General features: G+C 35.7%; 1 protein-coding gene across 1 annotated transcript in view; it reads right to left on the reverse strand.

Moving 5' to 3' along the window:
* Rpi (Ribose-5-phosphate isomerase) overlaps positions 1–27,208 on the reverse strand; it is a 78,608-nt gene that overhangs the window by 16,614 nt on the left and 34,786 nt on the right. The window contains exons 4-5 of the mRNA XM_089088051.1: positions 25,294–25,427; positions 9,018–9,162 (exon numbers count right to left, since the gene is read on the reverse strand). Of these exons, the coding sequence (XP_088944177.1) occupies positions 9,018–9,162; positions 25,294–25,427 (279 nt within the window). The remainder of the gene's footprint in view (positions 1–9,017; positions 9,163–25,293; positions 25,428–27,208) is intronic.

Here is a 27,208-nt window from a genome sequence, read left to right on the forward strand (position 1 = left end):
GCAGATCTGGTATAGCATATGCCCAATATTCATTGAATAAAACATTCCAGAGGTCTTCTATTTGCTACCTTATCTCTGCTGAATTAAACAAAAAAGCAAGTTTTTCTACTGAAAGTAAGAAGCAGCATTAAAACCTAAAACGAACAGAAATTATTTCATATATGAGTGGGACTGCCCCCTCCTCAATACCCCTTTCTTCATGCGAAAGTTTTTTAAGAACATTTTGATTCTAATTAAACGGCCCTTGTGTTTCTGGAATCGTTCTTAAAGAATTGGGACAAAAGGTCGAACTTTAGCGTAAAGAAAGGGGTATTGTGGAGGGGCCAGCCCCACTTATATACGGAATAATTTCATTTCGGTTTAATGTTGCTCCTTATTTTCAGTAGAAAACTCGTTTTTCTTTATTTAATTTCTGATCGTTTTTCAAATAATTCAAGGAAATCCGCCCCCTCGAGAAAATATCCCCATGAAAAATTCCTCCATAGAAAGTTCCTCTGTAAAATTCTTCCCCGTGAAAGTTATCCCAAAGTTATCTGATCAAACTTTTGAGATGGCCATTTTGTTCAGTATTGTGGTAACCGCCTAATTAAGCAGAAATAATTTAATATGAAATAAAACATTTATAACACAAAAAAAAAATACAAGGTGCAAAGTTTTGAAACACTACTTTTTACCAAGATAAAAGAGCACATGTTTAGGCTTGAAAGGAAATTGCTAAGTAACCACTTTTCCTGGCTAAGTATGGCAATTGGCCGGATTAATGCGGTTGATATTTCATATATATATTGAGATTTGTGAGACCGAGCTCGCTCTAATCCATTTGCCAGGCAAACTTCTGTCCGTTTCATACCTTAGAAATACCTTGGATTATATGTTCAAATATCGTAAGTGTTCAAGTGTCTTATTGTATTATATCTTATCATAGCATTCTTATAATTCTTGATTCTCTGGGACAACTAGTCCCAGTGGTTTATAGCGGTCCAAGCGGTTAACTAGTCCCAGACCTTGTATCGGGTGTTGCATAAATAAAAGTATTATGTTAAAGCCAACCTCTCTACAATCTTTTTTAAGCTTCTCGGTTAACCCCAATCGGTACGCCCCAAAAGTAATTGGTCTAAGGCACGCTACCAAAGTTTACTTACCTTAGGACCGTAATTATACCCCCTATAAAGGGCGTAATAAGGTACCAACCCAAACCTACGATATACCAGTTGGTAACAGTTGGGTGGACAACTATAGCCTTACTTTACAATAAATATAACCTCACTTCTACAGTTTGAACCCACTTTACTACAAGTATAGTTGAAAGATCCATTAACTATGTCTTTAGGGGTAAAATGACCCCCCATAACCCATGGGAAGAGGCCTGAAAGTTGTGAAATTTGCAAATTGTTTACGTATAGTATTTGTTATTGGGAAGTATACTTTAAGTATTTGTTATTGGGAGGGGGGGGGGTGATTTTTTGCTTGAGGTGGATTTTTATAGCGAAAATCTTCCTTGTTAAGGTAAATTTCAGGGGGGGAGGTGACCTTTCTAGGGAATATTTTACAATGGAAAGATTTGACATATTTCCTATATGAAATTCTTTTTAATGGTTCTACATTTTCTTTGCCAACTCAATTTTGCACGTGGAGATGTTCCGTGGAGCTGTCCGGGGGCTATTTTCCTCGCTTTTTGATTTCCGCAAAAATATTTCCACGGAAGGGGGCATTCCCTGAGTGATAAAAAAAAAAACGATTAGAAATTGGTCTTTTTCAAATGAAAGTATACTAAGAAAAATCTTTCAGACTGAATCGTCCGCAAGAAATTTTACGGGGAGGCGGATTTTCAGTGAGGATGGAACTGTCTGGAGGAAATTTGACGGGAGGGGGGGGGGGGTGCACTTTACGTTGGATGAAATTTCAAAGGAGTTTCCCGTGAGGGGGGGGGTATATTTCTAGGATAGTGATCAGATTTACCGGCATTACTTGAAAAACAATTATAAATTAAATAAAAACACAAGTTTCTTTAACTGAAAGTAATGAGCAACATTAAAACAAAAAACTAACGGAAATTGTTCCGTATATGAAGAGTTGCTCCCTCCTCAATAACTTGCTCTTTACGCTAAATTTCGACTGTTTGTCCCAATTTTGTAAGAACGGCTTCTGAAACATAGGGGCCGATTAATTAGAATAGGAAGCTTTTCTAAAAGTGCGAACAGCTTTAGCTTAAAGAGCGAGATATTGAAGAGGGGGCAAACCTTCATATACGGGATAATTTCTGTTCGTTTTGAGTTTTGATGTTGCTCTTTACTTTCAGTTAAAAAACTGTTTTTTTTTAAATTTAATCATATAAAAGAAGCATCTTGGCAAAAACACATGTGCTAGAGAGCAGCCAGCAGAAATGGACTTTTAATGAATTAGTTTTAATTTCAATTAAATGGATATTTTAAGATATCTTATTATCTTTTTAAGTGCAGTCATTTTGCGAACCCACAACTTCACAAAAATGCACCTGGTAGGGTTGCCTCCCCCCTCTGCTACATTTATCGTCGCTACTTCCGTTAACTAATGCGTCAGCTTCTGACCTCGGGAATATATTCCCAAGACCTACTTTGAATCTTTCAAGAATTTTAGGTCTAATGCTACAGTTTATTTGCTACTTGTATGGAATCCAGTAAACAGGCGAGATGTGAAGTTGGGTTAATGCTGATGAAAAAAAAATAAGATGAAAATATAATAGTTTAGAAACAAATTTGGGCTATATATTTGCACATTAGGGGGGATGGGGGTAAAGCATAGCATATATTAAATATGTAACCTAACTTAAACTAGCTACCTTTTAGTCCCCCTAAACGCCAAAAAACTAACGTTTAAATCTTTGTCACCGAGTGAGCAGCATCACATAAACCTGTTTGTCAATAGCAGCTTTGAGATTTTGATGCAGTATTTCATCGCGTGTTTACCCGATTCCATACAAGTACCGTTTATTTTTAAGCAAACAAGGTAGATAACCGAAGAAAACGTAAAAAAAAGGACCGCGAACGCTGATAGTATCTAGTATCGTAGTCTAGTATCGATAGCATGATAGTATCGCTGATAGTATCACCGTGAGTCCTGTCCTCAAATTGGAAATGAAAAGGATAAACTAGAGACGAAGACAAACTATCTGAAGTACAGAGCACCGTTTACTACTATACATTAGTTCCATAAAAGGCAGAAATTAATATTCTTTAATTAACCGTCTGTTCAACTACAATTTGACCAAAACCTTATCTTGATCATTTACTACTCCCAAATGGCAGTACAAATTATACAGAAGGAAAAGTTAAAAACTTGATAAAATGCACTCTCGAAACAACTTTGCCTCAGAAGTATACACGAATCAAACTAGTCACTTCTCTCAGTACAAACATGTACATCATCCTACGAATTGTAAGAACAAAAACCAGCCCCGTCGTTTCTCCGAAAACTAGGGAGGAGGGAGGGCAAAACTTTCGAACCTTCATGCACGTCATTTCATTTAGTCTTAAAAAGGAATTTTTGGCCTCGAAGAAATGAAAGATTTCAATTTATCAATCCGAGCTGTGAAATGCACTAAAAAAGAATGCGCCTTTAATTTTTCAAAAAAAAAAGACAAGAGTAAAGCAGCGAAAATATCTACTCTGCTTGAGCAAAAGGTTTAAAACTAGACTTTCTGCCAAGAAGCAGCGAATATGTCAAAAGATATTTTGCAAAAAATGTATTGTATTTTTGCCAAAATAACAACATTCCTTCGTAATAAAGAATAAAAATAACAAAAAAATACGAAAGTCCGATTATTTCACCTCAGTAAGACAGTAAAACCAATCATACACGGAATGTCGACCACTTTTGTAGAAAATCACCAAACTAAAGAGGAAAATCACCGGATTATAGAAAATCACGAATAGAGTGGAAAATCACCAAATTTGGTGATAAATCAACGATGGTGGCAACACTGGACTTGAGTCATTTTTCTGTTTTGATTCAATCCCGTTTCATTCGGTTTTGTATTGGTCAAAAGTTGGCAAAACTTGTTTTTTCAGTACAGCTGATTCCTGAAGATAAAGGGAGCCTCACATCAAAAGTGATTCATTTTACGATTGTAACACCATGCAACACATTGTAACACATTCCTGAAGATAAAGGGAGCCTCACATCAAAAGCGATTCATTTTACGATTGTAACACCATGCAATTTCTGTTTACGAAAAAAATGTAAGAGATTTAGAACAGCGGTGGGCGGTGGGTAGTCAAATTTGAGAATTGTAAAAGTAGTTTCGTTAGTGCTTACCAAAAATACCGAACACTGAAAATTTATTGGCAAAGTCTTATTGGAAATTACATTTGGAAAATATAGGAGCCAATAAGAAGGAGATGCGACTAAACAAAAATGAGACAGATATCCTAGTTGAACATTTCGAAGCTGCGTTCAGTCTGTAGGAAATCAGGAGCCCATCAAATTTGAGAAATCTTGGAGACTCGAGTCATTTTCGATTCACGACCACTCCCACTCACTTGGTTCTGCATTGGCCAGAAGGTTGCATAACCTATACTAATTGGAATTCAATAGTTTCTTTAAAAAAACAGTGCAAAACGGAAAAATGGTAAATTATTCTGAGAACTGTAGAAACTCTAAACTTTCGAGGGAAATGGTAGAGATGAACACCCGATTTGGAGAAAGATCCTTCGGTGGGAAATTTTTTCTATAATAATCTCCCATTTATTGTTAAAGAAAATTTCAAGCAGATCGTCGGTTTTCTTTATCAAAACTATATAGTTTATAAAACTTTAACAGTTTTTTTGTAAACCCCTCCTGGAAAAATTCTTTTGTAAAATTCCCCCCCCCCCTTTTATTCTTTGTTTAAAAAAAAAGGATCAGCCCTATTTCATATGCCGTTAACTACAGTATATGCTAAAAAATTAATAATATTTGCTCTTTAGCATAGGAATTCATCGCATATTCAGTTTATATACACACATTTATAAGACTGCCTATCTTTATACCTATAGGGATGTGTGGAATTAATAACAGAAAATATTTTAAGTTAAATAAACTTAAGGTCTTTAAGAGTCAAGACAATAACAATGATTTAAGACTCTTTAGAGTGAAGTCTTCCGTGTATTGTCCCCCCCCCCCACCTGCCACTTCATATGAAAAGGTTGATTGTAGAAACTTGGAAGTGAGCAAATTTGATTGAAAACTAAAAATTCTGGCTCTCTTCTTAGCACCAAAAGTGAATAGAGGGTAATCCACCCCCTGGGCTTTTTTCCCCCATGATCCCCTGAACAGTTTTGAAATTAAATTTGCAAGCTCCTGGTTAATGGAGGCCTTTTTAATATACAATACCAATTTTAAGTTGGGGTATGAGCCCCCTGGAAAAGGGGTCCAAAAACTATTTTTCTGATCGGCCTATAACTCATGTCCGTAAGTCCACGGGCAATGATTCCCGATAAAAATAAAACTGAACAGAAACATTGATTCGTCAAAAATTTGGGCCCAAAAAAGGGCCAAAAAATATGTTTGCCGAACGGCTTTAATACCACATTCATAAGTCCTTAGGCTTATAAGACCCTAATGTAAAAACGGAATTTTTAGTTAGGGGCACGTCTGGATGCTGAGCCGCTGGGCCGAAGTGTTTAGCCGAACACAAAAAAAATTTAAAGTTTCAAAATGTGTAGATATAAATCAAAATTTGGAATCTAAAAACATAAATTACTCCATTGAAAGGGTTTTTTCTACTTCCTGTTTCAGCATGTCAGAACTCGACCCCTTAAAACTAGCAATAACATTGTCTATTACACAATCTATTACATTGTCTATAAACATAAGACAATGTAATGGGCTCAAACCCTCTAAAGGCGAAAAAAGTCCAAGCTGCAAATGAGATCCAAAAGACGCTCTTTATGCCAGAAAATAGCAAGAATGTACCCCCTCCCTAAAGAGTTCTAAATGCGCACAGGCACCCAAAATTATAGCTATATCTATTGACTAAGATTTGTTAAATGAATTTAAAAAGCCCTCCAAGTAATGCGGCAGATTAAAAGGGACTTTGACATCCCTCTCTTCTGCTAGAGAGGTCAGGTCAGAGGTAGAATATGTAGACACACCTATTAGCCTTGCTCTTATTTCCCAACAGGTTTGGTTGGGATTTGACATTACACATGTGCTTATGATAAGATTCATACTTACCTCCCAGACGGAGGTCAAATAAATCAAAGACTCCAAAATAGAATAGCTGGAACATCAACTGTTGCTTCTAGCTTATTTTGTTTAGATCTAACAACCCCTTTCTGGATAGATACTATGGTGACAAGTATAAAGGTACCCCATTCCCTCCCTCCTACAACAGAAGTCAGACAAGTCTCAGACTAGAGACTAAGGTCCTAGAAACTAGGCAGACTAGAAAACTAATCCCTTCCAGTCCGGTCCCTGTTCCCAATAGGAATTATTAGACACAGCGTGAAAAAAAAATGATTTCTGTTTAAGTTTTGGCAAACTTTAGAGAAACTTTTCTTCTCCATTTCACGGTCCCCAAGCAAGAAAATCTTACAAGTTTTTCATATACAGTCGACTCTCGATAACTCGAACCTCGATAAGTCCAAATCCTCGGTATCTCAAATTATTTCAATACTCTTGGAAAAACCTGTGAAAGTCGAAGAAAAAATTATTCATAGCTCGATATAATTTTGCCGTTATATTTTACCTCTGTAAAACGAAGTGACCATAGAATTACCTCTATAGCTCTATATAATTACCTCTATATAGTGGCCGGAGAATTACCTCTATAGCTCTACATAATTACCTCTATATTCAGTAAATAAGTCGTCATTTGATTTTCATTTTACCTCCACAAGTCACAGTTTCTCCAAGTATCTGTATCCCCAAGTTTTTTCCAACAGACTTCTGTTAGTCGAAACCCCGGTATGCAGGTTGTAACGTGTAAACTTTGATATGTATTGATTTTGTTTAATATATGTATCAGATTCAGTTAATGTTCATGTGCCTGTTTCCTAGCAAACTAAATTTATTATTGACATTGAAAAGTCAAGTCTAACATTTGAAAGTAATATCTTAATACGTAGTGGCTACAAGGAGTAACTTAGCGATTTTGTACATCAGTGACCCGATTTTCCATTTGGCTTACCTCTAGAACTTGTAACCTTTATAAGGCGAATTTTATGTAGAATGACCTCTGAAACTCGAACTATGCAGAAGTCGAACTATACGTAACTCGAAGAAAAATCTTGGCCCCGTGATTTTTGAGTTGCAGAAAGGGAATTTTTAAGCTTCTCGTGGGACCAGTTTTCGTTGATAGTCACAGTGGCGGATCCAGGATTTTTTTTAAGGGGGGGAGGCAAAATAGGTTGATTCGGCAAACTTGCGTTAGGAGCAAGTTTAATTAACGCAAACTTGCCTTAATTAAGTAAATTATACTACTTCAGAGTATTTTAGGGGGGCGCGCGCCCCACTCGCCCCTCCCCTGGATCCATCACTGGATAGTCATGGTACTCTTTCTACCAAGGCTTGGCAGACTTTCAGACAGAGATACTAAAACATTTATCTCCGTCGATCTACAATAATGCATTAGTCCTCATACCTCAGTCTCTCCTACCTCCTACAATTTACTTGCATCCCTGCAAATTCAAACAGTAGATAGAATTTTGGTAAAAGAATATTTTTCAGCTTCTGGCTTTTTTTCTGGAAAATATGTTGATTACATTCGTTCGTTTGGCTTGTACGATTTCACAAAGAGAAAAGATCGAATACAGCAAATTGACAAAGTTACTTAAATAGAATGGTGCAATAATGGTCGCTACTGAAAGAAGAAAATTAAATGCTCTACAAACCTGGCAATTTGATCAGCAACTTTTCCTTCCTCCTACATTTGCTTCCGAAAGGGAAAGCAATCCCCCTCCTGCATTTTGTTCAAAAAGGGAAGACAATCTCCCTCCTTCTGCTATCGAGTGCAGCTCTCATCACCGCCAACTGCTACCTATATCGATCGTTCAGTGCCCGTCTACAAATTTTTAACTGGCTGCTCTAATGCAACATATTTTTCAAAACCCTCCATTCAGGAAAGTTTTTTTTTGTGGGAAAAGTGACACCAGACACGATTTTTGGGACTCCCCAAAAACCGTACTATGAAGTTCTGGCTGTACTTCATAGTAACTAATGCGCAATTCTGAATTACTGAACATATTTCTTTGAAACACCACATAAAGCAACTTCATTAAATGAAGTTTAAAAATTCTGAATTCTGAATTACTGAACATATTTCTTTGAAACACCACATAAAGCAACTTCATTAAATGAAGTTTAAAAATTCTGAATTACTGAACATGTTTCTTTGAAACACCACATAAAGCAACTTCATTAAATGAAGTTTAAAAAAATGCCTACATTAATCATTTATCTTATATAGACTACATGACTTTTTAGGAACCAATTCGCCACAAAGCGATATCCCTTCCTAGGACATTGGGAAGCTGAAATACAGTTTTGCTATACTTTTAAATCCGTTGGCTATTTCAGAATTTTTAATCGATAGCAAATTGGCCCTCTTTGGGGAAAAATTGTAGTTTCGTGCCATACAATGACAAAAAACGTCACTTTACCGGGCATAATCTTTATGACTACTTGCCAAAAAGGCACTAGATCTTTTAATTTCAGTTTAAATGAAATGCGGAAAATCACTTTAACCCATTAAATGAAGCTCAAAATGAACAAATTTCAATTCTCAAAAACAAACGAATTCTGCCAAATTCAACCTCACCTTTGAGACCAAGGATTCCAAAGGTATGACATATTGATACAAGAAAGCCTTCATGCAAAATTGATTATTAATTGTTATAATTGATTAATTATTAATATCATTTCCACAAATTAATTATTATTTTGAAGCTACAGTTCTATTTACGACGGAGTTTTGCCGTATTTCGCTTTTTGCAAACCATAGTGAAATATATTCTCAAAATCAACATTTTCATTGGTTATTCCCAAATGCATTAACTTACAGCTTTACTTTCGCCTGACAACCGTAGATCAATACTTCCTCCATACCGAGACACGATTTTCATTTCCACACATCTGTAGGAAAAGGGAATGACTTCAATGGGAATGCCCTTGGTCCATTGTTCACCCAAGTTGTTGGACTTTTTCCTGGAAAGGAATGACGGTGATGGGATCTAACAGACCTTACAAGTATTACTAATAAATCACTTCAGCACCAAGCTGCATGGGCCAAAATAGCTACAGACGCACTTCATCGATCCCAGTCTAAACAACGTATCCTTCTTAGATCCTAATGAAAAGTTCTAATTTCCCTTAAAACCTTTCTTACGACCTCCTCCCACCCCAGGGACTACATGCTTTTCGTGTGGCCCTAGATGATTCGCCAAAAACCCAAACTTGTTCCAAAAAAAGTTAACTTTCAATTTCAATAAAGTTTAACTTTTAATTTCCCTATTTTTTTCATGGATTTGTACCTCTACAGGCCAGGATAGGGGGTAGTGGAGGGATCCACTAAGAAAAAAAAACACTTTGAGATGGCACAAAAGAAAAACTAAAAACTATATTTATATACAGCTATTCAATATGCAATGATGCGCTAAAACTAACGGACGAAACAGCAGAAACTTACAAATTAAAAACAATGTTCCACAGTTAATCATTTACCAAGCTGCTAGTACCGAGAGATATTACAAATCATCTATCCTGCTAAAAGATACCTACCAAATCTTGCCATATTCAAATAAGGATGAGCATTACTGAGTGATACAACCAAAATCGGAATTGCTGCCCAGAGCCTAAATGGGTCAAATTCACCCTTTAAATACGGAGGGGGGGGCTATAAAGTTTATTTCGTGCTTGTACAAAGAAAGAGATGTCTTCCATGGGGGTTATTGAGGTCGTGGATAATGAAAATGAAGGTAAAAAGGATACATCACCCGTATTACAGGGACATTTTTACGAATTGCCTCTTAGAGTTTGAAGCGAGAGACCAAAACCAGTGAAATGTCACTTTTTAGAGAGTAAAGAGTCCTTTCAAGGATTTAATTGATTGTGTATAACGAAAAAGAAGAGCAAAACAGACTTACAACCAACAAAACAGCCGCAATTACAATACCACTGAATATGAAATTCTTAGTTGAAGAAAGTTTTTTTTTAATACTGAATAGACAGAACGAAAGTATAGAACACAACTTAGCTGAATGTCCTGCTCAAGAGAAGAAAAAAAATCCAAGGCTTCAGGATATTTAAATTATAGCCAATTTAATAACATAGTAAAAATCTATTCATATAAAGATTAGAAAATTAACTAATTACTCGTTGGATCCTTAAGATCCAACATTATTTTCCACCACCTTCTTGGGGGCTCCTACCACCGTCTTCTTCTTCATCCGTGCTTCCTTTGCTCACTTTAGATGCTGTGAATTCAGGAATTCTGTAAATTCATCATCTAATTTAATCATCTAAGGGTATATCGCACCAGTGTTGCGCCACTGCTGCTATTTTTTGCCCCTACCGCCACCGACCTTCCCTTATTGGTACGGCGCCGGGGTCTAGTTGTATAATAGAAATCACAGAATAAAAAATAAATAAAAATATAAGACAGCGTCATTCGGCCAGGGGGGCGCTGGTGCCCCCTCTGCCCCCGCCCCTTATGGGTGCCCATGGTTACTGTTGAGCCACATCGCTCCTTACTTGCAGTTCGTTACCACGAACTGTTTAACCAGCTAACTTTTGTTGAAATCCTAAGTTGAGGAAAGTTTTTTTTTAAGAATGAATAGACTGAACGAAAGTGTAGATCACAGCTTAACTGACACAACTTACCCTACTCAAGAAAAAAAAAAAAATACAATGCTTCGAGATATATGAAGTATGACCCATTTAATAATAAAGTAAAACCTATTCATGTAAAGACTAGGAAGTTAACTAAGTACTCTTGGAATCCCTATGAAGTTGGAAGTTGGATAGTTCAAGTTAAAGTTCTTCAGATATGCCAGAATTATTATGAACATTGGCGTCTAATCTTTCATGTTGACTATGTTTATTCTCTCTTTCCGTCTAAATACTGTGTGCACCACCTCTGTTCCTATTAAAGGTATTTCTCCCTCTACCCGTGTTAAACTCGTAACTATTTCTGTTCATGTTGCACAGGTTTTCTCTTTGTTTATGTTTCATTATAGCCACTTCTTGTTGGTGTAGCTTTTGATCTCTTCGTTGAGCCTCTCATTAGCCTCTTTGAAGCTTTCCTCTTTTTCTACCGCCTCTTTTTTTTCTTTCAACAATTGCTCCTCAAATATCGCTGACAAAACCATAATTTTATCTTGAAGCTGGCTTACAACATTCGCGTGCAGAGCAGAGCTTTTGATCTGTTCGTTGAGCCTCTCATTAGCCTCTTTGAAGCTTTTCTATTTTTCTACCGCCTCTTTTTTTCTTTCAACAATTGCTCCTCAAATGTCGTTGACAAAACCATAATTTTATCTTGAAGCTGGCTTACAACATCCGCATGCAGAGCAGAGCTTTTGATCTGTTCGTTAAGCCTCTCATTAGCCTCTTTGAAGCTTTCCTCTTTTTCTACCGCCTCTTTTTTTCTTTCAACAATTGCTCCTCAAATGTCGTTGACAAAACCATAATTTTATCTTGAAGCTAGCTTAAAACATCTGCGTTCAGAGCAGAGATTTTGATCTGTTCGTTGAGCCTCTTATTAGCCTCTTTGAAGCTTTCCTCTTTTTCTACCGCCTCTTTTTTTCTTTCAACAATTGTTCCTCAACTGTTGTTGACAAAAACATTATTTTATCTTGAAGCTGGCTTAAAATATCTGCGCTCAGAGCAGAGCTTTTGATCTGTTCGTTGAGCCTCTCATTAGCCTCTTTGAAGCTTTTCTCTTTTTCTACCGCCTCTTTTTTTTCTTTAAACAATTGCTCCTTTACTGTTGTTGACAAAACCATAATTTTATCTTGAAGCTGGCTTAAAACATCTGCGTTCAGAGCAGAGCTTTTGATCTGTTCGTTGAGCCTCTCATTAGCCTCTTTGAAGCTTTCCTCTTTTCTACCGCCTCTTTTTTTTTATTTCAACAATTGCTCCTCAACTGTCGTTAAAAAAACCATAATTTTATCTTGAAGCTGGCTTACAACATCCGCGTGCAGAGCAGAGCTTTTGATCTGTTCGTTAAGCCTCTCATTAGCCTCTTTGAAGCTTTTCTCTTTTTCTACCGCCTCTTTTTTTCTTTCAACAATTGCTCCTCAAATGTCGTTCACAAAAACATAATTTTATCTTCAAGCTAGCTTAAAACATCTGCGTTCAGAGCAGAGATTTTGATCTGTTCGTTGAGCCTCTCATTAGCCTCTTTGAAGCTTTTCTCTTTTTCTACCGCCTCTTTTTTTCTTTCAACAATTGTTCCTCAACTGTTGTTAACAAAACCATTATTTTATCTTGAAGCTGGCTTAAAATATCTGCGCTCAGGGCAGAGCTTTTGATCTGTTCGTTGAGCCTCTCATTAGCCTCTTTGAAGCTTTTCTCTTTTTCTATCGCCTCTTTTTTTTCTTTAAACAATTGCTCCTTAACTGTTGTTGACAACACCATAATTTTATCTTGAAGCTGGCTTAAAACATCTGCGTTCAGAGCAGAGCTTTTGATCTGTTCGTTGAGCCTCTCATTAGCCTCTTTGAAGCTTTCCTCTTTTCTACCGCCTCTTTTTTTTTATTTCAACAATTGCTCCTCAACTGTCGTTAACAAAACCATAATTTTATCTTGAAGCTGGCTTACAACATCCGCGTGCAGAGCAGAGCTTTTGATCTTTTCGTTAAGCCTCTCATTAGCCTCTTTGAAGCTTTTCTCTTTTTCTAGCGCCTCTTCTTTTCTTTCAACAATTGCTCCTCAACTGTCGTTGAAAAAACCATAATTTCATCTTGAAGCTGGCTTACAACATCCGCGTGCAGAGCAGAGCTTTTGATCTTTTCGTTAAGCCTCTCATTAGCCTCTTTGAAGCTTTTCTCTTTTTCTAGCGCCTCTTCTTTTCTTTCAACAATTGCTCCTCAACTGTCGTTGACAAAACCATATTTTATCTTGAAGCTGGCTTACAACATCCGCGTGCAGAGCAGAGCTTTTGATCTTTTCGTTAAGCCTCTCATTAGCCTCTTTGAAGCTTTTCTCTTTTTCTAGCGCCTCTTCTTTTCTTTCAACAATTGCTCCTCAACTGTCGTTGAAAAAACCATATTTTATCTTGAAGCTGGCTTACAACATCCGCGTGCAGAGCAGAGCTTTTGATCTGTTCGTTAAGCCTCTCATTAGCCTCTTTGAAGCTTTTCTCTTTTTCTACCGCCTCTTTTTTTTCTTTCAACAATTGCTCCTCAACTGTCGTTGACAAAACCATAATTTTATCTTGAAGCTGGCTTAAAACATCTGCGTGCAGAGCAGAGCTTTAGATCTTTTCGTTAAGCCTCTCATTAGCCTCTTTGAAGCTTTTCTCTTTTTCTAGCGCCTCTTCTTTTCTTTCAACAATTGCTCCTCAACTGTCGTTGAAAAAACCATAATTTTATCTTGAAGCTGGCTTACAACATCCGCGTGCAGAGCAGAGCTTTTGATCTGTTCGTTAAGCCTCTCATTAGCCTCTTTGAAGCTTTTCTCTTTTTCTACCGCCTTTTTTTTTCTTTCAAAATTTGCTCCTCAACTGTCGTTGACAAAATCATAATTTTATCTTGAAGCTGGCTTACAACATCCGCGTGCAGAGCAGAGCTTTTGATCTGTTCGTTAAGCCTCTCATTAGCCTCTTTGAAGCTTTTCTCTTTTTCTACCGCCTTTTTTTTTATTTAAAAATTTGCTCCTCAACTGTCATTGACAAAACCATAATTTTATCTTGAAGCTGGCTTACAACATCCGCGTGCAGAGCAGAGCTTTTGATCTGTTCGTTAAGCCTCTCATTAGCCTCTTTGAAGCTTTTCTCTTTTTCTACCGCCTCTTTTTTTTCTTTCAACAATTGCTCCTCAACTGTCGTTGACAAAACCATAATTTTATCTTGAAGCTGGCTTAAAACATCCGCGTGGCACTTAGCAGAGCTTCTGATCTCTTTTTCTTTAGAAAGATTATTTTGTTGTTGTTTCAGAACAGTGAAGTTTTTAGGGTAGTTTCACATCTTTGTAAGCCTTTCGACACTGAATTAATAATCAAACTAATTTTTTAAATTTGACAACGTTTTCGTCCGTAAAAATTCAACATTAGCAACATGATGGTTCCCAAAGACAATTTTACCGTCAAAGAAAACCCACAACTATTTTAGCTGATTGGTACCAAATGTTTTTCAATTCATTTCCCCGATTTTTCACTTTCCTTTTTTTTATTTAATTTAAATAAAAAAACATGTTTTTTCAGCCAAATTAAGAAACTATATTGAAACTTAATCCAGACATATATAATTCCACACATAAGGGGACCACACCTTCCTCAATTATCGCTCCTTACGTTTAAGTCTTCTGTGCTGAATCGAACAGCTATCTCAAAATCTTGGTCGGATGATTTTTTTTGAAAGTCATAGGCATAGTTATTGGACATGGAAAGGAGAAAAGTTACCCACCAATCCTCTTTGTTCACTTAAAAAGGGCACTATAACTTTTGATTTCCATTCGGATGAGCCCTCCACTAGCCCTTTGGGACCATTGGTTTGATACGATCCCCTAGCAACCCCCTCCAAAAAAAGAAAAAAAAAAAATAAAACAAATAAATAAAAACAAATGCATGATCTTTCTTCTGGCAAAAAAAAAAAAAAAAAAAAATTTTTGAAGTGGAAGCTGAAACTCCTAAAGTAGGGTTCACTGATACTCTCAATCTGATGGTGCAATTATCATTAAATTATCTCTACATGGAAACATCCAAACGTTTAAACAAACATTAAGAGTCAAACGATATTTCGCAGATAAAACAACTTGTGCCTCCAAGCTCCAAGCATGACTCTTTTACTTTGTTCCGGGCCTCTTATCTGTTTCTTGCTCTGCTCCATCTGCCTCCTGTTTGATGGGCATCTTGTGGTTTGATGCTTATGTTTGGCTACCATATCAGCTGTCCATTAATATCAGACGATTTTATCGAAATTTGTAACAAAATTTCTCAGTCGAAAACCAGTTTTTAGTTAAGCTTCACAACAATGGTTAAAATCCATGCTTCCACGTATAAGTATTAAAAGAAAAAAAAATCTCATTAAAAAAAGAAGTTCTTGTGAGAAAGTAAAGAGCTAAAACAGGTTGAAATAAATTCATATAAGGCTTCAAACTTAAAACAAACAGGAAGGGGAAGCCCCCTCAAATACGGAATAATTACTGTTTGTTTTAAGTTTGATATTGCTCCTTACTTTCAGACAAAAAAACTGGTTTTCTCGATTTAATCAATGAATAAACGGTATTAGATGGTGGTACAATGAATAATAGAATGGTGACGGAATAATTAGCATTCTTTCAAGATTGGAGTCTCCATTCTTTCTTTTTTTCATTTTCCCACAAACTTAATAAGTATTTGAAGAAATTAAGTGATCTGAGGATTAAACCAGCAGATTATTCACATTATTAGGACAACGATCAACCGAATGAACTCGCAGCACTTAAATAATAGCCTGATTTAGAGCATATGTAAATTCATTTTACAGTATATACCAAGCATTAAAAGAGATAACATGCATCAGTAATGAGCAAATATTTACAGCCCAGTAGGCGAGATGGCTAAGGAGTTAGAAACGTCCAAAACAAACATAAAATGTAGAGAACAATCCAGCCAAACTGAAAACGGACAGAAATCACCACAGATAGTAGTAGGGCTAATGCCCCCTGGCCCTTTTAGAGCAACGAAATAAAAATAAACATTTTTTTTTCAAGTGAAAACAAGGAAAACCATTGAAACTTAAAATGAATAGAAATTATTCCATATAAGCGTGGCTGCCCGTTCATCAACCCTCGCTCTCTACGCTCTAGTCTTCAATTTGTTTAAAACTACGTCTCATTCGAATTCAACCGCTCTTGTGTTTGAGGATTCTTTCTTAAAGAATTGTGGCGAAAGTCAAGTTTTAGCGTAAAGAGCAAGGGCTGATGAAAGGGGACCCCCTTCCTATAAACGGAAAATTTTATGTTCGCTTTAAGTTTTAATGTTGCTCCTTACTCTCACTTGAAAAAGCTTGTTTCTATTAAATTTAATTCCAGACCGTTTTTCAAATCATGTCAGGATCCCCCCCCCCCCAAGTGAAATTTACCCTGGTAAATTCTCTCCGGAAACTTTTCTCCCAGCAGAAAATTCTCCCCGTGGAAAATACCTCCTCCCTTAGCAGAAAATTTCTCACAATTTTTGTTTAGTATATTTAAAAATACTAGATGTGAACAACGGGCAACTTGCGCACCTTAAAGCCCTTTCACCGGGGACTGGGGGAGGGGATAATGCCATCCCCAAAGGCATACTTATTGTACCTCTCTACCATACTGAATCAAATGGCTACCTAAAAATTTCCATCAAATGTCTTTGGGGAAAAAAAAGGCTGCACTTGGGGTCTAATTGTTCATCTAGGATTATTGGTTTTACAAGATCATTCCTTGGCAAATAATATTAATAATAAAAAAAAGAATAAATACGCATCCGTGATCTTTGAATTCGACATTATTCTAGATAGGAACTTGCAACCTCCAAAAGATGACTCTGATCTGTCAAATCTGATGGTGTGATTTTTATTAAAATCAGTTGAGATTTTGGCCCCCTCCTCCCTTTTTGAATTAATGAATTATTATATAATGTTATATCTGCTCGACTCTGGAATAATAACGTACTGCTCTTTTTTTTATTAAAAAAAACTTTGTTTTTGGAAGTAGCTTTTTTAATTAATTCCTTTCGTTTTTAATTAGTATAATCTTTTCCATTGATCTATAAAAAAGTAATGTTTGTAAATCTGCTTAAAAATAAAGATTTTGGCTTGCTATTTATATTTGGGACATAGAATTTAATATAGAATTTTGGATAGACGGAAAGAGGGAACATTATTCAAATGGCTTAAAAACTTACATAATTTTCAACCTTATATAGGGCGGAAGCCATCCCGACCTGAATCATGGTTGTAACCAGAGTCTAGACAAATACTGATCAACTATTGTATTATATTTGTTTTGACTTCTCGTTTGTTTATATAAATCTATTTTGAGCTCATTTATTAAAAAGATTTGTTATGTTTGTTTAAATAAACACCAATAGAAATAGAATGTCAAGAATCAAATACAGCCACATTTAACTCCTGATTGAGGTTCCCTCTAATCTGAAATTTTAATTGAAGTTACTTCATGTCCTGAAATTTAAAGTAGATAAGCTCAGAAAAAAAGGGAATATTTTACCCTAAGAATTAATACAACTACATTTGTTTCAAAAACCATACTGTCCTTGATAAACTCCCTTTGGTCACCCCAAGCCAAATTTAAAATATACCCTCCCATCTCCCTGACCAATATTCATTCTAAGTTTTAACTGGTCCTTTAAGCCATTGATTTTAGTCCCCGAGATATGGCAGATACGGTGATTTGACAACAAGAGTACATATAATTTCTTCCGAGTTACCCTTACTCTCAATTTACAACTCATCGATTATTGCGACCCCCAAATTAAAGTTTTTTTTTCAAATTAAAGTATGCCAAGGAGAAATTTTTATTTAGCAAGGATGGAATTGTCCAGAGGAAATTTTACGGGGGGGGGGGGGGTGTGGGTGAACTTTCCACAGAGGAGTTTCCCGTGAAAAGATGTAATTTTTCATGCAGATGAAGCCGGAATTACCCGCATTATTTGAAAAACGGTCAGAAAAATAAATAAAAAAAACTAAGTTTTTTCAACTGAAAGTAAGGAGCAACATTAAAACTCAGAAAGAACAAAATTTGTTCCGCATATGAGGGAATTTCCTGCTTCCTTGATATCCTGCCCTTTATGCTAAAGTTTGACAGTTTGTTCCAAATTTTTAAGAACGACTCTTGAAACACAAGGGCCGTTTAGTTAGAAACGAAGACTTTTTTAAAAGTGATAAAAAAAAACTTTAGCGTGAAGAGCAAGGTATTGAGGAGGGGGAGGAACTCCCTAACATACAGAATAAGTTCTTCTCGTTTTGAGTTTTAATGTTGCTCCTTACTTTCAGTAGAAATAACTTGTTTTTTTATAATCATATAAGGGAGATTTGACATGACCAGCACACACTTGCAATTCGGTAATTCCTGTATGTTTTAACTTTGGATAGTCCTCTACTTTCAACTAAAAATCAACCTTTTCAAATTTATATCAACAAAAAATACTTTTTTTTTCTCAATATCAAAAATAATAGGCAGGGCAATAGCACTGCCTATGTAAAGAGAAACATTGCTTCGATGGATTATTTTGATTTTTTTTTTCCTCAGATCACTTCGTATGAGGTGAATTATCGTAGAAACTTCATACGGAGGTCATTTGATTGGAAATTGAAGATTCTAGTGCTGTTTTTAAGTTCAAAAGTGATTGGAAAGCAAAAAAGCCCCACACGTCCTTTTTATTTATCCCCCCCCCCCTACCTCAACACTGTTAAAAAAATTATTATAGCCGTTTTGTCACAAATAGTAAAAAAAACACAAAAATTCAAAAAGTCCAATGTATGGGGAGAGGGGGGTCATATCGTACGGGGGGCGAAGCCGAATCTTCAATTTTAGGGCATCTTATATTCAGTTTTTTAAACATAAAAATTCATGGTAGATGGCCTCCGTGTAGCGCAAAATCGGCATAAGTTTCAAATCAGTCTGAAAAGCCAAGCAACTTTTAACAACATCTGAAGTTTTTTAGCTCTTGCTGGAAATTAGAACTTAGCAGGTTGGTAATATATATTTTTTTTTAATTGAAACAGCCTAAATTCTTTATTTTTATAGGTGTGTAGGCTTCTATTTGTATTCTCTATGGAACGATTCTTATGTTAATTTGCTAGCCGGCTAGACCACAGTCGCCATTTAATTTTATTTTGTCCGTTTGCGGCGATTCCGAACGATAGTCTAGGGGTTATTACGAACGACTTTCAAGCGTCCGGTTTCAACCCTCACTGACCAAATAAAGTAAAGATTTTTAATTATGCTTGTTGTTTGTTCTATCTGTTACTGTTTAATGTTAGCGCTGGATACTAGGTTGTTTTTTTTTACCATTTATGCCAACTGTCTATAATGTACCGTGAGTAAAAGGTGATATATTTAAAATACAAAAAATAAAGTTCCTTCTTTCTAAAGATAATTCCGACTTCCTTTAATTAAGTTTAAATCTAGTTTCAAAAAAAGAAAAATTCTTAATCAGCAAAGAGAAAAATTGCATTTTAGCTTCAGTCAAACAATGACGCTAGACAGTTTTGAATTTCGCTAAGATATTCGGCACTAAAAAAACTACTAGATACATAGTTCACAGGAAACTTAAGTTATGAACATTTAATCATCAGAAATATTTAAAACTAATTATTGGACGAACAGTTCGCATAATGTAGTGAGTTTGCGAACATAATTACAAAATAGCGCCCCCTCCACAGGACTTGGGCCAATCGTGAAAAAAGCTAGTAATGCGCAGGAGCTTTATTTGTGTGATATAGTGAATATAGTTGTGTGATATACTATATGTGATATAGTTTTTTCGTTTCAATTATGGATTGTCTCTATTGCCATCAGCATTACCTTTGAGAGCCAATTTATCCTTGCCTTTGTCGTTGTCATTTGAAGTGAACCACTGCTGTACGCCTAAATATGTAGGTCATAACAAAACTATTGCTTTTCTTCTTGTGTTTATTTTATATGTCTATATCTAGTCGTACGGCAGGTAATTAGTTCGCATGCCTCCAAGCTAGCGTTCCCAGGGATCTGATTTCTACATAACATTAGAGGTAATTGATTTCCAGATAGCTCAAGGAAAAGAGGTTACATTTATATAGTTACACATTTTTTTTTCTCCCAAGAATTGAGGGTGGCGAGGTCATAAGTTTACTTCACTCCCCACTGCTGTGGCTTGAACATAAACTTAATTTTTCATTCTTTTTAAAGCTTACCTAGCCCATTAATTAGCTTAAGAAAATTCACCCCAGAAGAATTGGCGCGATAGATACACCACTTTAAACCAGAATATTATATATGACGCAGTCCTTAGTACTATAAGTGGTACTATCGGATAACTTATAAGGTGTAAGTTCACAGCCTTAAAGCATAATATTACATTTGACGTAATCAATCTTTATTACCACAATTAGTATAGTCATAAAAGTTTATCGCTACAATACTTACTGTTGTAACATTAAGTTATTAACTGAAATAAGTGCTTAAAGTACCAAGAACCATAAAAATGAAATCTGATTTTTGAGTTGGTTACCTGGAAACTTAATGGATTCTTTACATTCTGTGAAATTAGGGAAAACCACAATTTAAATTTCTAATTGAAACAACCTGTTTGGAAACTGTATATAAGCAAAATAAGCTAATTGCATGTGATGCCAAATAGGTTAAGAAAGCCTTAGCCTTACCTTTGAAGGATGTAGTTGTATTTGAGACACAATAGATTGCTACTGTTTGATGTTTAATTACAAAAAGTGCAGTCAAATTTAACAAGTTATTTTTCCCTATTTGCATCCATAAAAATTTCATAATTTTAAAGTAAGCAAAAGAAAAATATTAGGAAATTGCAATTTCTAGTTATGAATTTACGATCTCTCTGAAAAGCAAAAACAGATATTTATTTATTAGTTTCTTGGTACTCAAAGTCGTTTGTTTTAGCCATGAGTAACAGACCCCCTCTTTTTTTAGATGGTCCGAACGTATTTGAGAACTGTTCATGGACATCCTGAGCAGGAGAAACTTAAAAAGGCTGTGGAGTCTGTGTTAGCAGAGAGACTAACCTTTGCCAAAGCTGCTGAAGAGTGTGGGAGATCCTGTTATCCCTGAAGACATATGTCTTCAGGGATAACAGGATCTCCCACAGCACATGGGTTTAAAGCTTCCACAAGTCGTCCATTGTTTACATTTAGAATTTATTATTGGAAAAGGGAGGAATTTTGATCCTGGGTGACGTTAAAAAAAAAAGAAAAAGAAAAAAATACAGAAAAAAAGACAAAATGATGAAGTGAATATGTCAATACCCTTAGGAAACACCATACAGGCCACAGTAGGCCAGATTTAAATATCCTGATTGCAGTCCTAAAACAGTCCTTATGAAACAAAATTTTGCTTTCATTTCCATTACAACAGATGCAGTAAATAACGCAAATTCAGAATTAAAGTAAAATAAACAAAAGTCCCTTTTATGAAAAATCAGCTGGTTCAGTTGTCTAGCGTAAGGACCATAATTGTGCAACACACGTAAAAATTTTTATCTTGATACATTGCGTAGCAACATGAACATACGATCTATGTTATCAAAAATGTACACCAATAAGCTTCATGCATTTTTCGTCTATTTTTTTAGTTCTAATTTTTGTTATCAAAAATTGGTACACCAATAAGCTTCATGCATTTTTCGGCTATCTTTTTAGTTTTTTTTTCTGATATAGATTTTTGAAAGACTCAAGGGGGAGAGCCTCTGAAACAAAATTAATATTTTAAATTTTTTGCACAAAAAATAAATTTGCATTTAAATTTGAGGGTATCCCTTTACAGCCATCTTTTAAGCACCATTACAGGAAGATCAGTGTCTGTCAGCCCGTGGTAGCGAACTGTAAGTAAGGAGCAATTATAGCAACCAAAACCTGTTAAAAACAGAATTTCCATAACAACAGATACATAGAAAGAAAAAATTAATAAAGTTTAACGTTTACCCATCAAAAGTTAAGGGCATAAGAAATTTGCCTGATTTTGGAAAAATGGGGGAAACAACCCCAAGAAGTTAAGCAATCTCAGAGGAAATCCCACCATCAGATTGAACGTGTCAGAGAATCCTGTTGCAGAGGCTTTAAGCTCTTATCCACAAAAATGTAGAATTTGGCATCAAAGGTCAAAAAGGCCAACAAGACCCAAAATCCACATTCATTTTCCTAATTTCAAATTCGTCTTTCAATTACCAACAAAGGCCAAAAAGGCAAACAACAGTTAGAAAGGCCAAAAAAGCAATTGAGAGCCAAAATCCGCAATCATAGTCGTAACTTAACAATCATTTTGTTATCCTCAACAAACACAAAAAAAGGCGCACAAGAGCCGAAATTGAATAAAGTGAATTGTGATTATAAAAGAGAGACGAGCAATTCATCGTCAAATTGCCAACAAGGTCAAAAAGGCAAAAAAGAGCGAAGTCCAAAATCATCTTTGTAGCTTCACTCATCCTCCGAAAAATTAAGAGAGAAAAACGGGGTTTCATTTTTTTTTAAAGTAGCGGAACAAAAAACGAAATAAAACAACTCACAATCTGTTTAGAATATGAGTTGTACTTATTTGTTTTGTTTTTTAGTTGTTTTTTTTTATCTTTCTTTCTCCCGTGTGTTTTCTTTGTTGTTTTTTTAGGTGGTTTTATTTTTAAAAAAAAGTTTTTCTTCTTTAGAGTTTTTTCCGGACTTTTTTTTATTAATTAGTGTTTTGTTGTTGTTTTTTATATTTCGTTTTTTGTTCCACTGCTTTATTCAAATTAAACGCGTTTTTTCCTGTTAATTTTCGCATTAATTAAATGCGTTAATTTTCGTAAATGGAAAAGTAGCTGGGTCCAAGAAATTATTTAAACTCATCTTCCAATTGCCAACAAAGGCCAAAAAGGGCAACAAAAGTCAAAATCCACATCCATCCATATAACTTCTAAATAATTTTGCAGTAGCCAACAAAAAGGCCAAAAAGGCAAACAAGAGCCAAATCAAACTCATATTTGTAGCTTCAAACTCATCTTGCAATTGCGAACAAACACAAAAATGCGAACAAGAACCAAAATCCGCACTCGTTCTCCAACTTTAAACTCGTCCTGCAGTCAATCAGTTCGTGGTAACGAACTGTAAGTAAGGAGCGACCCGGCTTTATACTAACCAAAACTCTAAAAAACGGAAGTAACCGAACAAACCAATAGATACATCAAAAGAATCAGTTTTTTATGCTGATTTCAAATATATAAGTCTTATAAAGTTCAGTCTCACCCATAAAAGTTACGAGCCGGAGAAAATTTGCCTTATTTTTAGGAAAGCGGGGAAATACCCCCTAAAAGTCATGGAACTTGAATGAAAATCACACCATCATATTCAGAGTATCAGAGAACCATAGTATAGAAGTTTAAATCTCCTACCTGCAAAAATGTGGAATTTTGTATTCTTTGCCAAAATAAAGATCATGGATGCGTGTTTATTTCTTTTTTTTGTCTTTTGTTTTTTGTTGTTTTTTTTCCAGGGGTGATCGTATCGACCCAGTGGACCTAGAATATCGCGGGAGTGCTCATTTGAACGGAAATTAAAAGTTCTGGTGCCCTTTTTAAGTGACAAAAAATATGGTGGGCAACTAGGCCCCCTCCCCAACTCATTTTTTCCAAAAATCACCCAATCAAAATTTTTAGATATCCATTTTGTTCAGCATGGTCGAAAAATGCAATAGCTATGTCTTTGAGGATGACTTAATCCCCCACAATCCCCGGCGGAAGGTCGGCAAGTTATGAACTTTGCCCAACGTTTACATATAGTATTGGTTATTGGGAAGTATACAGAAGTTTTCAAGGAGGATTTTTTTCTGATAGTTGGGGGGGGGGAGTCGGGTTTTACGTGGGAAGATCTTTCCATGGAGGAAGTTTTCATGGGGAAGAGACACTACTATGAAGGGGGCGCCGGATTTCCCAGCATTATTTAAAAAACGATCAGAAATTAAATAAAAAAAAACTATTTTTTCAACTGAAAATAAGGAGCAACATCAAAACTTAAAACGAACAGAAATTATTAAGTACATGATTGGGAACGCCCCTTAGTCATTAACTCGCTCTTTACGCTAATTTTTTTTGTACTTTCATCAGAGCTATTTATTCTAGTTTTACGGCCTTTGTGCCAGCACAGGATGGATGGCCCCCAGACCCCCCATTGCACTTCCTGGCTGAAGGGCCACGAAACGGAGATCAGCACCACCGGTTCGGACCTTAAGGGTCTAGTGCCGTCATCATTCTTACAAAATTTGAACTTTAGCGTAAAGAGCGAGGCATTTACTAAGGGGCGAACTCCTTAATATACGTAATAAAAATATACGAATATAGAAGTTCATTACGTAAGTTACGTCAGAACAAAATTTTGAGAAAGCCATTAGCCAAAAAAGCACAATTGATATGCAAATTTCGTTTTAATTATTCATGTACGGTGAGCCAAAATCAAAGCTAAATTAATTCAAAAACGTTTAGAAATAAAAAAAAAAAGTTTTTCTAACTGAAAGTAAGGAGCGACATTAAAACTTAAAACGAACAGAAATCATTCCGTATATAAAAGGGGCTGTCCCCTCCTCAACGCCTCGATCTTTACGCTAAATTTTTTTATTGTTTTAAAAAATAGAGTTTTGAGAAAGAGTCAAACTTTAGCTTAAAGAGCGAGGCGTTGAAGAGGGGACAACCCCTTTTATACACGGAATGATTTCTGTTCGTTTTAAGTTTTAATGTCACTCCTTACTTTCAGTTAGAAAAAAAACAGTTTTTTTTTTTATTTAATTACCAAACAATGCCAAAAAGTCAAACAACGGCCAAAATCCGGACTGGTCCTTCTCACTTCCATATTGTCTGACAAATTGTCAAAAAAAAAGCCAAATAGGCAAACACGACCAACAATCAACATTAATCTCCCTAATTTCAAATTTGTCTTATAAGTTTTCAATAGATACAATGGCCTGTGAAAATAAAAGAGAAACGAACAACAGTCGAATTCACTATTAATTCATTTATCAAAGTCTTATAAAATCAAGTTCTTTGATAATCAAGAAATCAAATCGGAAAAAGCATTTCTTTAAAATCATTTTCCCTTTTCCCCCTTCCTTTCCCTTCTCATTTTTCCTTCCATTTACAGTTTTGGTTAGCACCGACAGAAACATACGTAGAATTTTTTTTTAGAGAGGAGAGGGGAACAAAAAGCCATACAACGTGAAGATAGATTCTATGCAACTCGGGTCATACATGACATATATCAAAATTGGCCTTCCAATTTTCACATAAAAAAACAACAAAAAATGGGTTTTCCATTTTTTTTTTTACACCATTAAAGCGGCAATTTTAATGAAAAAATACAAAAATTATTGGAGAATTGCAACATCTTGAAAATCTGGAGGAGATATCCCTGCGTATATGTCTTAGAAAAAATCTATTATATAAGGAAATTAGGCTTACCTGTAATCAGCAATTACAACGAACTTCTTTGCACAACTAGCAACAATCTTTTCTTGTAGAAGACATCCACCACCGCCTTTTATTAATGTCAAATCTTGGTCGACTTCATCCGCACCATCGATACACACGTCTAGCTACAAATAAAGCTCATATAATACAAGAACAAGGGATCGTCTCTCAAAGTTCTAAATCTCTACCATATTGCCTCAGTCGATAAATTCAATAGCGCCACAGATTTAGCCATAATGAGAGACTAACAGAATGAGACAAAAAAAATGGATTGGCCGGTTCTAATTTTTTTTCTACTTAAACATAATTTTTTTCGTTTCTAGCCATACCAACAGTTTTAATTTGTTCCTACATGAGCTTTTTGTCTTCACTACGATTGACAAGCACCACATAACAAGCAATCAAGGGACGATTCAGATATTTTTTTAATTCCAGTACCAATTCAAGTTCCGTTAAATGCTCTAGTTGTGCTTGCAGCAGGACCAGAGATTTTCAACCCTCCCTAGCATCTGACATTCAGATATTTCGTGAAAACTTTTTGAACCGTAAGCTCATCAGACTCATGCCGGCTGAGCTTGAAGTCATACCACTGAATCCCACCCAAGGCCGTATCCGGGGAGGAGGGATATGGGGTGTGACTGAAGCTGCACCAAAATTCGGCGGCGCGCCACCCCCGACCGTATTTGCGGCAAGCCCAAGCCATCTTGGCGGTGGCGCCATTGGCCCATTAACAGAATTAAATGCTCCTAATTCAACAACGATTCTTATTTCCAATTATATGGTAAACTTAAACGTACTATGCCTTCAACAAATTGGCACTTCATCGTATATATTGAAATGATGGAGACAATCCAAGTTCTAATCCATTACTACGAAGTTCTCAATTTAACTCAGCCAGTAACCAACTTATACAATTCGACAATCAAATCTTCAAATCTATTTCGGCTTAATTTCAATATATTCAACACTATTCCAACATACTACATCTTCACCGTATATAAAAAAATGACGGGGACAAACAAAGCCATAATCCACTATTGCTTGCCATATAACTCAGCCAGTGCATATATCTGTTATTCAACTACTGCACCTTTAACTCAATTGCATTATATTCAACTCTATTTCAACATTAAACAAAAAAAAAAAGTTTGTTTTTTTAACTGAAAGTAAGGAGCGACATTACAACTTAAAACGAACAGAAATTATTCCGTATATGAAAGGGGCTGTCCTCTCCTCAACGCCCCGCTCTTTACGCTAAAGTTCTTTATTGTTTTAAAAAGTAGAGTTGAGAGGAAGAGTCGAACAAAAAAAAAATTTTTAACTTCTGAACGTTTTTGAATTAATGCGGGTTTTGATTTTGGTTCACCGTACATGAATAATTGAAACGAAATTTGTATATTATTTTAAATTTTTCTTTGGCTAAATGTTTTTCTAAAAATTTTTACCGATCGATTTTGATAAACAAGGGGCGGGGGAGGGGGCCTTGTTACGCTCCAATTTTTTTGGTTACTTAGAAAGGGCACTGGAACTTTTAATTTTATTTACGAACGTTTTTATTAGCAATAAATATACGTCACTTACGAATTAACTTGAATAACAAACTTCTATATTCGTATATTTTTATTACGTATATGAGCGGGTTCTCCCCTCGTCAGTACCAGGCTCTTTACGCTAAAGTTCAAATTTTGTTCCAATTCTTTAAGAATGACCCCTGAATCAAAAAGGGTTTAATTAGAATAAATAGCTCTTATGAAAGTACTAAAAAAACTTTAGCGTAAAGAGCGAGGTATTGACGAGGGGACGAACCCCCTCATATACATAATAATTTCTGTTCGTTTTAAGTTTTAATGTTTGTCCTTACTTTCAGTTGAAGAAACTTTTTATTTAATTTCGGATCGTTTTTTAA

This window comes from Artemia sp. Qi Xiang Cuo, chromosome 4 (genome assembly GCF_049724085.1).
Source record: "Artemia sp. Qi Xiang Cuo chromosome 4, ASM4972408v1, whole genome shotgun sequence".
Classification (NCBI taxonomy): domain Eukaryota; kingdom Metazoa; phylum Arthropoda; class Branchiopoda; order Anostraca; family Artemiidae; genus Artemia; species Artemia sp. Qi Xiang Cuo.